The sequence below is a fragment of the Archocentrus centrarchus genome, chromosome 6 (genome assembly GCF_007364275.1).
Source record: "Archocentrus centrarchus isolate MPI-CPG fArcCen1 chromosome 6, fArcCen1, whole genome shotgun sequence".
Classification (NCBI taxonomy): domain Eukaryota; kingdom Metazoa; phylum Chordata; class Actinopteri; order Cichliformes; family Cichlidae; genus Archocentrus; species Archocentrus centrarchus.
In genome coordinates, this window is record NC_044351.1 from 27395805 (window position 1) to 27408603 (window position 12799).

The window sequence follows — 12799 nt, forward strand, 5'->3', positions numbered from 1 at the left end:
TCAATCCAGCATGAAATTTGAATGGAAATAGCATTTTTTCTTTATTTTTGTGACTAAGAATCATAATGTTAAAAACTATTCAAAACGTTTTATTTTTGCATTATTGTGAACGACTGTATACCATTCAGAAATTGGCACTAGTTGTATTTTGCAATGTTAACTTCTTTGTTAGGTGCGCTAAAAAATTTGAGTTTACAGGAGTGCTTGATTTCACCCACGGTGACCCAAGAGTGTCTTGGCTTGGTGTTATAATACCCTAACTCGCTAAGCTGTATATCCACAGCTGATATCCGTGGTCATTCAAAACCAGCTGGGGTTTACTTTCCTTTTTTTTTTTTTTTTTTTTTTTTTTTAACTCGCCAACTACATATCCCATTGCATCTGCGCTCACACGCATTTTACGCACAGGAGAGACAGAGTGGGTCGGGTCTGTGTTTACTTCCGGACTCCGATTTAGACTTCGCTCAGAAAGCGACAGCAGCAGCACCTCCAGTGAAGGTTCAGGCTGGCAGCTAACACAGAAGCCATACAAGGCTTCATGACAGAGGTTACCGGGCTGACCAGCGGCATCCCAGTACTCAAGTCTAACGCGGCGCCATTGAACACTGGATACACCGCGACTCAAGATAGACCCGCTCCGCTGCCCTGCTCCCCTCCGCTCGCCTTCGTGCTCAAAGTCAATGCTTCACTCCCGCTACCAGCTAACAGACTGACCCGACTGTGTTCCTGCCGCTTCATGATCCGAGCTAACTGGGGGATCAAAACAAGGACAATCGCTTAAAGTTAAAGCGGCGTTTGCGTTTGACCTGCCGGGATCCATCAACTGGGAGAGACGCGGGCCCCGCGTGGAAAGAGCAACAGGACTCGGGGGGGCCAGGCAGCCAGGGTAGCGAGGGTGGTGGCTGGATAAACTAGGGGGTTGCCTCCAGCTCCTGGTGGATTTATCCCCTGCCAGCTAACGTTAGCTAAGCTAGCCACAAACAGCACCATGGATTGGTTAATGGGGTGAGTACAGACAGCTAACTTGCCTAGCTAGCATCCTCTATTCTGACAGGTCAGCTGCGCAGTCTTTCTGATGCTGCCTGCAGATTCATTTCTCTGCAGCTGACACCACAAGAGCCAGCATTATGCAGGTGCGCTGTCGTGTTCAATAGTGTTAAATTTGGCATATTGCTTAGCTTAGCTTTGGTCCGGCAAGGCTAGCAAAGCTGGCAACGGTTAACCGGCCTCATGATAACGTTACCCAGGGCCAGGCGGTGTTTTTCGGCATCTCTTTTGGCCTATAAATAACTAGTCAAGGATGGCAGCGCCAGGAATAGATCGTGATAATATTGCTGTGCATGGTAGTTTGCTGGACGGCGACCTCATTAACCGCGGTAATGGCAAAGGTTAGCGGCTTGTCAGCGCTGCTAACGCGGCTATGAGCAGTTTCCCTTATTTCCCGTGCAAGGTGCGCTGGTCCCTTTGACGGAGGGGAACTGCTGTTAGCAGTCGTGCTAACTTATCTAATGTGCAACCTTTGAGGCACAGCAGAGGTTCTGGTGTCACACAGTCAGCTCACTGATGGAGACTATGTACCTTGCACATCTTAAAGCACATCGCCTACCTATGTTTTTCTTTTTTCGTTTTTGTCAGTGAAGCGCGCATGGAATTCAAGAGCTTTTGTGTAGTTGTGCGCCTTGATGTAGCGGATGGCACCTGACAGAGGTTGGTGATGCTGTTAAGCTGTGTTATTTTTAGGTCGAGGCTGCACAAGTCATGAGTTTTGAGTGAAAGCTCGTGATCAGCACTGCATTCACCAGTCTCAGTAATGACACCTGCCATGCAACCAAAGTTCAAAGCCACGATCGGCGTATTCAGGCTTAGCCTATGAGATCAGTGGAAGTGAGAATAACTTCCCAAACCCTGACAGCCCAAAGCAATGTTGTAGAGTTCAGATGTTATCTTGGGTTTACTTGGGTATTTGCTATGCAAACTCTGACACTGCATTGTCTGGTCTTGTTTGACTCCAAGTAAAGCAGGACATCAGTGAAGTTGCAGTTCAAGGTGTGTCTGCAAGTTTTAAGTAAGGTTTCATTTTATCCTCTAAACCTTGGATGTAAAGTAAAATAACATGACAAACAGAGACCTTGAGGCATAATCACTTTCACAAATGTTTTGGACTTAAACATTAATCAGGTTATTGTTTTTGCTGACTGATTATCAGGTTGGCTCTCTGGAGCACTTTAAAAGTACATCAGCATGAGGAAGGGTGGAGGCCTGTTGTTTGGGGAGTTTCTTCGTTATTTCTGATAACATTGCTTTTAGTCAGTTGACTGACTGTTAGCTCTCTATAGGAATTTTTTGTGCAGCTCGTCGATCCATCAGTCTGCAGAATATCCCATAAACTGTTTTGCAAACTTCAGTGAAACTGGACAGATAGTTAAACCGTGGTCCAAGACAGTTTGTTCAAATATCTCCCCAACATGTCTCAGGCTTACTCAGTTATGCTCACACAAGTTTTCCACTAACTTTAAAAATCCTGCTTCCCCTTTAGATAGCACTCAGTCTTGGTAAATAACACATTTGAATGTCTGAGTAGCATTAACATGCCCATCTGGTATTTCATACGTTTTCTACATATGGTCTGCTTTGCATAAACACAGCATTTGACTGCTTTGCTAGACAGAGGTTTCTTGTAGTCATTGTTTTTCTTGAGTTTTTCCCCTCCCTATGACACTGGTTGTCGTGGTTTCACCAACTCGTTCTTGCAGTGACTTGTCTTAAATTACATCAGCTCTCTGCTATAAATGTTTTTGGGTTTTTTTGTTTTTTTAATAGGTCCTAAACTCCTCTTCCCTTTTTCTCCAAGTCATGAAATAATTTTTGCCCAGACAATGTTTTCAGTCCTGAACTATTTTGCACGGTAATCTGTTGTAGCTTGGTTTTAGAGGAACTGAGGAAAATAAAGACCTCTATCTGCCTGTGAATGCTACTGAATGTAGTTGGTGGTGGTCCACTTTCTCCACCTTAGAAAAGTTATAGTTGGTCACATTTAATAAATACTTGTTTATGACAATTGAAGCAGGGTGTCAAGTCTGTCTGATAAACAGTCATGCCTCACCTCCAATGATGACATTTGGTCATGTTGAGGGTTTGTGTTTACCTACATGTTAAAGGAGCTCTCTGTATAGGGTGCAGGTAAGGTGTGTGTGTGTGTGTGTGTGTGTGTGTGTGTGTGTGTGTGTGTGTGTGTGTGTGTGTGTGTGTGTGTGTGTGTGTGTGTGTGAGAGAGATCTGAATGCATTGGGACCCAGCAGGAATGCATCCAGCGTGTGTCACTGACAGTGTGGAGTACATGAATGAGTTAACCAAGTGTGTAATCACTCTGAATACAGACCCGGGTTAAAGGACACCTTCCAAGATCATTGGAAGAAGGAAGTGAGGAGAGCGTGAGCATAAGGATAACGGAAGAAGGCGAAAGAGTATCTGATTTGGAGGGATGAGGGAAAGACAGGATGCTCAAAGGGAAAAAAGATGCCTTTTTTCTTTTAATTAACCAGGTGATGGTAAAGGCCCTGGGCAATATATCAAGTTAAGAAATGTTGATATATTTTCATACGCGATATAAGATGAGACAATATCATTTATATCGATATAGTCTATATTGCATTACAGTCATACTTGCAGATCCACCAGTTCACCTTTCTCTTCTCCCAATTTGTCTCTGCACAAGTTCACACTGCTCTGCCTCTCTCCCTCACCGCTTCACCTGCAAATCATGCAAACGGACACAAAGCTATTCCAGAGAAACTGATTAGTAAAAAGAAAAACAGTACTCAGTTATTTGGAGATGGTTCGTGTTCAAAGTGTCAGATGAGCAGCAGAACAATGTATTCTGTAGAGAATACTGCAAACAAGTCCCAAAAAAAGGTCTGAGCGCTACTAATCTTGCTAATGGCTGCGTCGCTAGCTAACTGTTAAAATAAAAGCTGAAGTCCTCAGCTGGCGTGATGGCACCTCAGCATGGCGCAGCTAGCTAGAATCCTTATGACTGAAGGATGGAATTTTGTTCATTCAGTTTACATGTTTTGTTATTTGCTCAGAGTACTAGATGTACAGGAGTACACACAGGAGGAAGCACTTCAGTGAAGTCAATTTCACTGGAGACTGGCTTTTTAAATAATAAGTCAGCTATTGCTATTTTTGCTCTGTATCTTTTCTGTTTACATTTTAATAGCACAGCCGTGAGTCTTTTGTTATGGAGGAAACATGCATTAATTTATTTGTGGAGCATTATTATTTAAATATGCCAATAATTAAAATTTGAGCAATTTCTCATGTACATCTACAGCTGAGTGCTAATAAAAGTGGCTGTGTGACATTTGGGACATGGAGCTTTGACTCAGAAGTGCCTTTTTGTTTATACCTTTTGGGAAGAAAAAATATCGAGATCTATATCGTATATCGCCATTCAGCTAAAAAATATCGAGATATCATTTTTGGTCCTATCGCCCAGCCCTAGTAAAGGAAGATGATTATGAGATTGCTTTTTTTTTTTTTTTTTAATAAAATGGTTGATTGTGGGAAATTTAGAAGAAATTATGAAGTGGGGGAGGGGCAGGGACTCAAATGGAAGGCTGAAACAGATGAGAAACCCCCGAGCGCTTATAATGGTGGCTAGAGAAGGAGATCTAGAGACATTTTATAGTGGAAGACAAATTCACAAGAACAGTTTTTTGTTTTTGTTCTTTTTTTAATCTTTGGTTTTAGCAGAGGCTCCAAATAACACCTTTTGGTATCAGTCTGTTCACATACACGTATCACTTTTGCCTAAATGTGTTTAACTAGCTGCAGTCTATCTGTGTAATTTGATATTTTAGACGGCGTGCATTATTTCAGAGCTGAATGACCTCATCTGTCCCTATTCAGAGTCGACAGGATGTTAAATCACTGGAGAGATGTACGACGCCTAAATGTGTCTTTTCCTGCTGGGTGAAATGGGCAGGCTTTGACAGATGTTTAATCCCCTTGCTTTTGAGTGATGGGTTGGTAATGCTGAACGAAGAGCGAGTGAATGGAAAGTGCAGCGGCTAAGTGGAGCACTGCTTCAGGCTGCCTCATCTGAGCAAGAGTCAGATGTAATGCACACTTTGCTGGTATTGTATCACCTGTGGATTACTGGTATATGGATAGTGTATCAATATCCAGCATTGTGGGAGTAATGCAAGTGATATGATGAAAGATTCCAGCTTTTTGTGTCCTAGATATCAAATTTTGGACTTGTCGGGTTCATATTCTTGATAAAGCCATTTTATTTTGTGCATGTTGCCTTTGCAAGAAAAAGTGAATTATATAGAAGTCTTTCTTATTTAGTCTATTCTCACTAGTATATAACACGTAATGCAGCATAAATATAACATCACAATCATAGCAACAGTAACCAATCATCACAAGGCACGCTAGCAAAGCTTCAGTTCAGCTTGTCCTACATTTTGATACCACACTGCACAGGCACCCACCTGATGTTTTCATGGCGCGGTCTCATTGGCTAATGATGGCACTGGAGCCTTTTAATAAATGTGACTGGATTGGCTGATTGGCACTTCAAAGTCGAAGTTCTCTAAACTTTCAGCGTGAACAAAGCAACATCTGCAGTTGAGTTCGGCAGCTCGTGATGCCACCTCGTTCAGAACGAGTGAGAAGCGACAGCATTGAAGCCTGAAATGCATCCGTGTGAATCCTGCCTAACCACATCAGCCTAAATAACCTTAAAGTTGAATTGATGCCTAAAACAGCTTCAGCAGAGCTTCCAGGACATTTCCTGATTTCTATTATTACTTCACTCTTTATGACTGCTTTTGGGGAAATTTCTTGTAAGATGTTAAGCTCTAATATGTTTAATCTATTTAGCTGTTTTCCTTTCCTCAGAATAAAGTGTTATGGTGCTTCTTTTGGTGTTTTATATTGAAAAATGTCAAACATCGAGTATGACAATTCAGATTGAAATGGCTTGCCCACTGGTGCAGTTTAGTTGCTGCCTTTAGCATCAGTCTTTAAACATATCTGCTAAAATTATTAAAAATAAAATAATGAAAGTGATGACATATAGACGAGGGGAATTCACATGAACCACTTATAAGTTGAACTTCCTCAGCAGTGGGGAACAGCTGTCTGTTTGTAACTTTGTCTCACCACAGTGGCTCACTTCCAGAATAAGAAGCGTCTTTCAGTGTCCTCGTAGGTTTTAATGTTGTGATTGTTCTCACATTGTTTGTGGTGATTCATTTTCTCGGCCGTTTTGTCCCCTGTGAGCATATGAGTTTGCATAAAACTTTTGTGAATAAATCTGCGATGAGATTTTTACCAGTTTAAATTAAGTCATGCCTAAATTTGGGCATGATGTGCAGTCTGTTTTAACAACTATGACAAAAGAGAAAACATTTAGAATAACCAGTCGCCATGTCTTAAGCCTTATATAGCAGACTCACATTTGAATATTTTTCTAGTTAAATACACTACACTATACTACATATACACTGTAAAAATGTGTATGTATTTTAGAAGACATGCAACATGCTCAGTTTTAAATGAGGTAACTCTATTTGCATATGACCTGATCTCTTCATGTGGCCACAAACCAAAACTTATGAAACTTTGTGGTAGACTATCTCAGTACAGGGCCAGTGCTTGCATTCTGAGTCTGTGTGTTTGACTAATATCCCTTTCTATACTTTTGACTTGCTCTGTGTGCATCTTCCCAGTGGGGATTTTGTACACTTCAACCCTGTCCTCAAGTAACCTCCCTGCCTTATTTCCATCTCTGCCTCTGGTGCAGGCATACACATGTGAAAACACATGCGCACGGTCTCAGCCCAGGTGGCTGCTTCCGCTCCTTGCACCGCAGATGCAGTGCTGATAATAGACTGCGACAGATGAGACATCATCCTAAAGCAATCACCTGCTTAAGGGTGGAAACTAACCAACCCTGTAACTGAATTGGTAGTCCTGAGCAGGGTTATTATAGTTAACGAAAACGAACGAAATAACGAAAACTGAATTTGAAAAAAACATTGTCGTTAACTGAAATAAATAAAAACCATAATTAAAAGGAAAAAACGATAACTAATTAAAACTGAATTGTGAGTTTATAAAACTAACTGAAATTATCGATAAACTGACTTTCATTTACTTGTTTTTTTTTGTTTTGTTTTTTTTTAAACCTTGTGGATTGATATGAAATCATTTTTTCTGCTCTCCGAGTTTAAGCTGGGAGCGCCATAGGACAACTGTGTGAGTGAGTGCGCATGTGCGTGAGTAATGGCTGCGGTCTGCCGAGAAAGCGGCAGAGTCCCGTATGGAGGTTCTTTGAGTACAAGAGCACAGATAGAATCGAAAGTCTTGTTGTGGTTGATGAAAAATGTGCGGAACACTTCTCAGTCAGGAAAAACCAGCAACATCAAAGTCCACCTGAGAAGCGCACAGGCTACAGAAACCGCTCTGATCCTACCAGGTAACCTGGCCTGCGCCTCTGGAGAAACGGGACTAGTTGTCGGGTCCATTCAGCCCAGAACGTTGTGACTAAACTGTTTCGTCCTTGTGCGTTTCCGGCTACTTTATCAGTGAGAGAATAACAATCAGGAATAATAATCAAAGCATCAATATAAGGACTCACAACTGTCAGCAAATTCCTGGTAGGAGACTGCTGAAACTGTCGAAATGGACGTGAAGGAATGAAGAAAGTGGGGGAAAAAAAAAAACAGACACAAATATGTTTGCAGCCAAAAAACTGAGCACAAAGAGCGTCCCAGTCCCAGCCTGTACCGCATATAAAACACCTGCACACGACCACAAGGTAATTAGCACACACAATCCAGCTACACAAGCATAAATGTGGACATGAGGTCGGCAACTTCCGTAGGTTGTGTACAGAGGCCGCAAAGACCCTGCAAGTTTAATCAGCGAGCATCTAACCAAGCTAGCTCCAAAACAGAAGCAGCTTCAGGTGGTGAGAACATCAGGATGCAGCTGGATTTGAGCTTTGACTCCTTCAAAGAGTTTGTTTTTGTCAAACACCACATGTAGGTGTTGTTAATCTGCTGCACTGATGCTGAAGTTTATTGTGGAGTTTATTGTAGAATTTATTGAGTTTGGGAATTCATGTTTTTCATTGTTTCTCCCTGTTGATGTTATGTGTGTCCTTAATATTACACAAATTTAGCATGTCTTGTGAACAGCTGGTTATTGAATATATTTCTTTAAACGGTATCTTTTGTCAAGTTTTCATTACACAATAGTCACTTTTGCGCCTTGAATCTTGCACCTGATTAGGTATGAAAATACTAAAACTAATACTGAAACTAACTAAAACTAAGCATGAAACCAAAAATAAAAACTAATAAAAACGAGAAAAACCACTCTGAAAACTAATTAAACTAACTGAATTAAAGAAAAAAAAGTAAAAACTAACTAAAAATAAACTATAATGTAAAATCCAAAACTATTATAACCCTGGTACTGATTCTTACTTTGCTGTCTAGTATCAGCTTTTCAATCATGTGTACTGTTTCTTTGGTACACTGTTCGCTTACTAGGTCTGACCTGAGAGCTGTAAAAGTTATTTACTAGAAAGTCTTTGTGTCTGCCTGCAGAAGAGCTGTTTACTCTCTTCCTACATTTAAATCAAACAAGATCTGTTGGCTCTCTGCAAGCAGTGCATGTAAGGGTCTTGGTCTATTAAGAATCAATCTGTCATGTCTGGCACTAAAGTTGCTTTACTATTACACACCCACAGCAGCCCAGGGCCAAGACTTTTAAGACCACGCAATGTAGATAAATCTACTTTAGTGTTCAACATATTACGCTTGTGGTGTTTGTTGCTTATGCTGTATCCTGACACATGCAGTCTCTCCATACCTCCTAACATGGGGCAAAATTTATGCCATGATTCACATCAATTGTTTCATAAAAGCAAAATTCTGTGACTGCTGTTGCTTGATATGTGGTTTATTCAGAAACCGTTCTAATTTTCTAGTAATTCAGTTGGTATAGAACTTGTCTGTCTCCGAACAAACCAAACTGCTCTGTGCAGTCCTGGAAAAAAAACTCAGTACACTGTTACTGCTTCCATGGGAATTAAGAGGTGCTGCTAATCAAATGCACTTGATCAGTTGATCATCAGCAATTGTGACCACCTTTATAAAAGCAGATGTTTTGGCATTTTGTTGTCCGGAACATTCAGGTGTGTGATAAGAGTGCCACAATCTTCCCAGGAGCGGACGTCCCAGCAAATTCCCCCCCAGGTCAGACTGTGCAATGCTCAGAGAAATTGCAAAAAAACCCCAAGTGCTATACATCTTAGACTCCATGGGTCCCATGTTAGAGTCAGTGTTAAAGTTTGGATCTGAAACTACAAGACTTCTGGAACAATGTCCTTCGGACAGGACCAAAGTGGAGATGTGTGGACGTAATGCACACATTTCCCAAACGGCAAACGTAGCATATCTGCACAAACACCTCAAAGCAGCTGTCAAGCATGGTGGTGGAGGGGTGATGATTTGGGCTTGTTTTGCAGCCACAGGACGTGGACACGTTGCAATCATTGAGTTCCTCTGTATACCAAAATATTCAAGAGTCAAATGTGAGGACAACTAACAGCTAAAGCTTAACCAAAATTGTGTCATGCAACAGGACAATGATCCCAAGCACAGCCACAAGTCTACAACAGAATGTCTGAAAAAGAAAAGGATCAGGGTGTCGCAGTGACCCAGTCAAAGTCCAGACCTCAACCTGATTAAATATGTTGCTAGGGGAGAGCTTTTGTTTTTTGTGATAAGTTAGAGTCTCTTTGTATTCTGAATGTCACTTGTGTAGATGCTGCTGAAATGCATATTTTTGGAAGGTTAAACCAATTTTTTTTTTTTTTTTTTTAACTGAATGTTTTTCTGATCATTGTTTTATGCGACTCATGTTAATTATACACTGCTTTAATTTCCTGGGGCTCTGCATCAGGCTTGAACTTATTCTGCCAAGATGTGCCTCTAGACTGAAATTTTTTTACTTCCCAGAATGGACAGTGTAGTCACTTTCAACCCTTTAACACACTCTGTCTTTTACACCCCCCTTCCCCAGTTTCTCTCTTTGTCTGGACACTGATGTGCAGAGACGTTTTCGTTCTTGGCTGCTGCCTGAGCTGGACTGTTGAGCCACATAGAGCAGCGCAACATCCAACAGGCCCAATACAGCCTTGGCTCAGATTGAGAAATGTTTTTACTAGTAAAAGCTAGCAGAGGGGTGGGAGGAATGCCTAGATGCTGAGCAATGTTGTACAAGCTCTATCATGCTTTTTTTTTTTTTTTTTTTAATTATCTATTTATTTTTATTTTCTTTTTTGGTGTGTTTTCCTCGTGTGTGTTTTGAGGGACAGTGAAAGGAAAACGGTATAAGGGCAGGGCAGAGCTGGAGGGGCAGAATCAAAACAAGTCCTTGTCTTGCCTCTGATATCATCCCCATTATTTTGGGACAACAGTGGCAGGTTCCTCCTCTTCCTTAGCCACACCATCAAAGCTCAGCTGTCATAGTTCAGAGGTGTAAATTACTTCAGGTTTCACAGAAAGATGACACCTAGAGCATACAGGTGATCTTGTAACTGGCACATCTAGCAGTTTTAGTACAGATACAAGTATTTTCCATTTATAAAATGATAAATCTGACATCGCTTGGTTAAAATATTGGTCGAACATGTTGTAGTACTATCTTAAGCCACCTAGTGTCTAGGTTTCTGTATTGTAGTGTTTCAGGACATCAGTGTGCATCTATGAGGGAGATATAAAGGTGCTGTTGAATACCTTTTTCAAGAGGCAAATAGCCTTGGGGGGAACATGAACACACCCACACACACTATTGAATAAATACTGCTGGACCCAAATGGTTTTGTCACTTTGGATTTGACTCTACTTCCCTGTCTTCCCTTTCCTTTCTGTGAGGCAAGGGCAGGGAGAGGCCCAGAAATGAATCTGATAGCAGGATGACTCGGCAGTTTGCCTTTCCCTGAATATGCATAAGTGGATAAATGAAGAATCCAAATGCATGCGCGGCTGTATTAAGCACTTTCACGAGCACTTGGGATGGAAACTTGCTAAGTGTGGTGGTTTTTGTTTTTCTCTCTCTCTCTCCGCCCCTTTTCACCAATATGTTTGAGGGAAGATGAGCTTTCAAAAGCCTCGGGGCAATGGGTGCTCTGAGTGCACTGCAACTGAATACTGCGATAGGTTGAGAGGCTGCAAATGAAACTCGGCTTGCTGTACCTGGTGTTGGCTGTGCTTGTGAAATTTCTCCACCCACTCACATGGGTCCCGACCTGTTCAAAAACTTGAACAGCTGTTTTACAATGTCAACTGCACTCGTTGCTGACATTTAACCAGCATATTGTTGTGATCCATATTATAGACCTATTGATGTCATAACATTTTGGAAAATCATTTTGTTACTGCTTTTATTGTGAAGATGTTCTCAATTGTGCACCATTCGGCCTCTGGCATGGCCGTGTCTGTGTGTGTTGCCTCTATTCACTTGGCAGGGGAGTGGCACCATGCTGCGACTGTGTTTACTCTTTCGTAATGCTCTGGGCAGCTCTGCCCAGCACACACCACTGGCGCTGCCAATGGATCGAGAGTGAGAGACAAGGAAAAACACTGACAGCGGGCAGGAACAGTCCTAGCTGATCAGCTGCTCTCTAGCTCTCACCCCTTCCACCTCTTGTGATTGGTCAGATCAGGGTATTTCCTCTCACGTGCTTAATTTCAGGCCCAACTTCAACACGCAGATCCCAAATTTCATTGGCTGCTCTTGTAGCTGGACTGCCTTGCCACACGCCTCGAAGCAGCTACTGTTCTGTCAGAGAGCATCGCAGTCATGGACCGCTGCCGGCTAGAACTGTCTTAAGATCAGCTAAAATAAGTTGAACATCCTGCAGCAGATTTTTGGTGCTTGTTTTTGCTGTCCACCCACATCAGATGCCATGCAGAACAACTAGCTGCTTCTTTTTCAGAACTAGTCTGGCTATAAGTTGCATTTAATGACAGCTTTCTTATTGAAGATTTATTTTTTCTGTTTGCATGTTTCTTTTCTGTTTATTGGGTTAAATATGGGTATCTTTTTCTAAATGAGATTGTGAGAGATTGATCATATTCCTGAGACCCAGGAAAAAAAATATATTTTTATTTTTATTTTTTTCATATAAATCAAGCTTTGGAATGGTAAAAAACACATTGCAAAGATTATTTTGGTTTTAACTCATTTTCTTTAAATTTTGCAACATGTGTACTCCAGTGCACAACAGGACTTCATTCATCACGAGTGTGAAACATTGATAAAATTCAAGAGCTGACTATGAAAATTGATAGCTCCACTGAAATCATTGTGAGCAGAATACCAAAACATATTTAAAATATTTACATAAAAATATCAGAAAAGTAGGTCATGGATCAACTGAGAACTTAGTTTAACCAGCTGTAGGCCATTTAACTAGTAACGACTGATTATACTTCTATTTCACAAAAGTTCATTCATTTATGATATCTGAGGAAGCACTGTGATTTTTTGGAGACACAGAGGAACATTTGGCACTTCACACATCTCACATATGTTTTACTGTTGCACCCAGGCATTCTGCACCTGAAAGGCCTTGGACTGTTAACCATTTCAGGCAAGTGGACAGCACCATATTTTCTTACTGTCTCATCTGGATGGGGCTTCCTTTTTTTGATTTCCAGAGAGAACTCTTCATCACTTGAAACATTCAGGTCTTGTTGACATGTTT

The 12799-nt window shown here is 41.3% G+C and overlaps 1 protein-coding gene across 1 annotated transcript in view; it reads left to right on the forward strand.

The window, feature by feature from the left end:
• The first annotated feature begins 435 nt into the window (after window positions 1–435).
• Window positions 436–12799, forward strand: part of mob2a (MOB kinase activator 2a) — a 62745-nt gene continuing 50381 nt past the window's right edge. Inside the window, exon 1 of the mRNA XM_030732208.1 lies at window positions 436–1005. Within this exon, the coding sequence (XP_030588068.1) occupies window positions 989–1005 (17 nt within the window). The 5' untranslated portion in view covers window positions 436–988. The remainder of the gene's footprint in view (window positions 1006–12799) is intronic.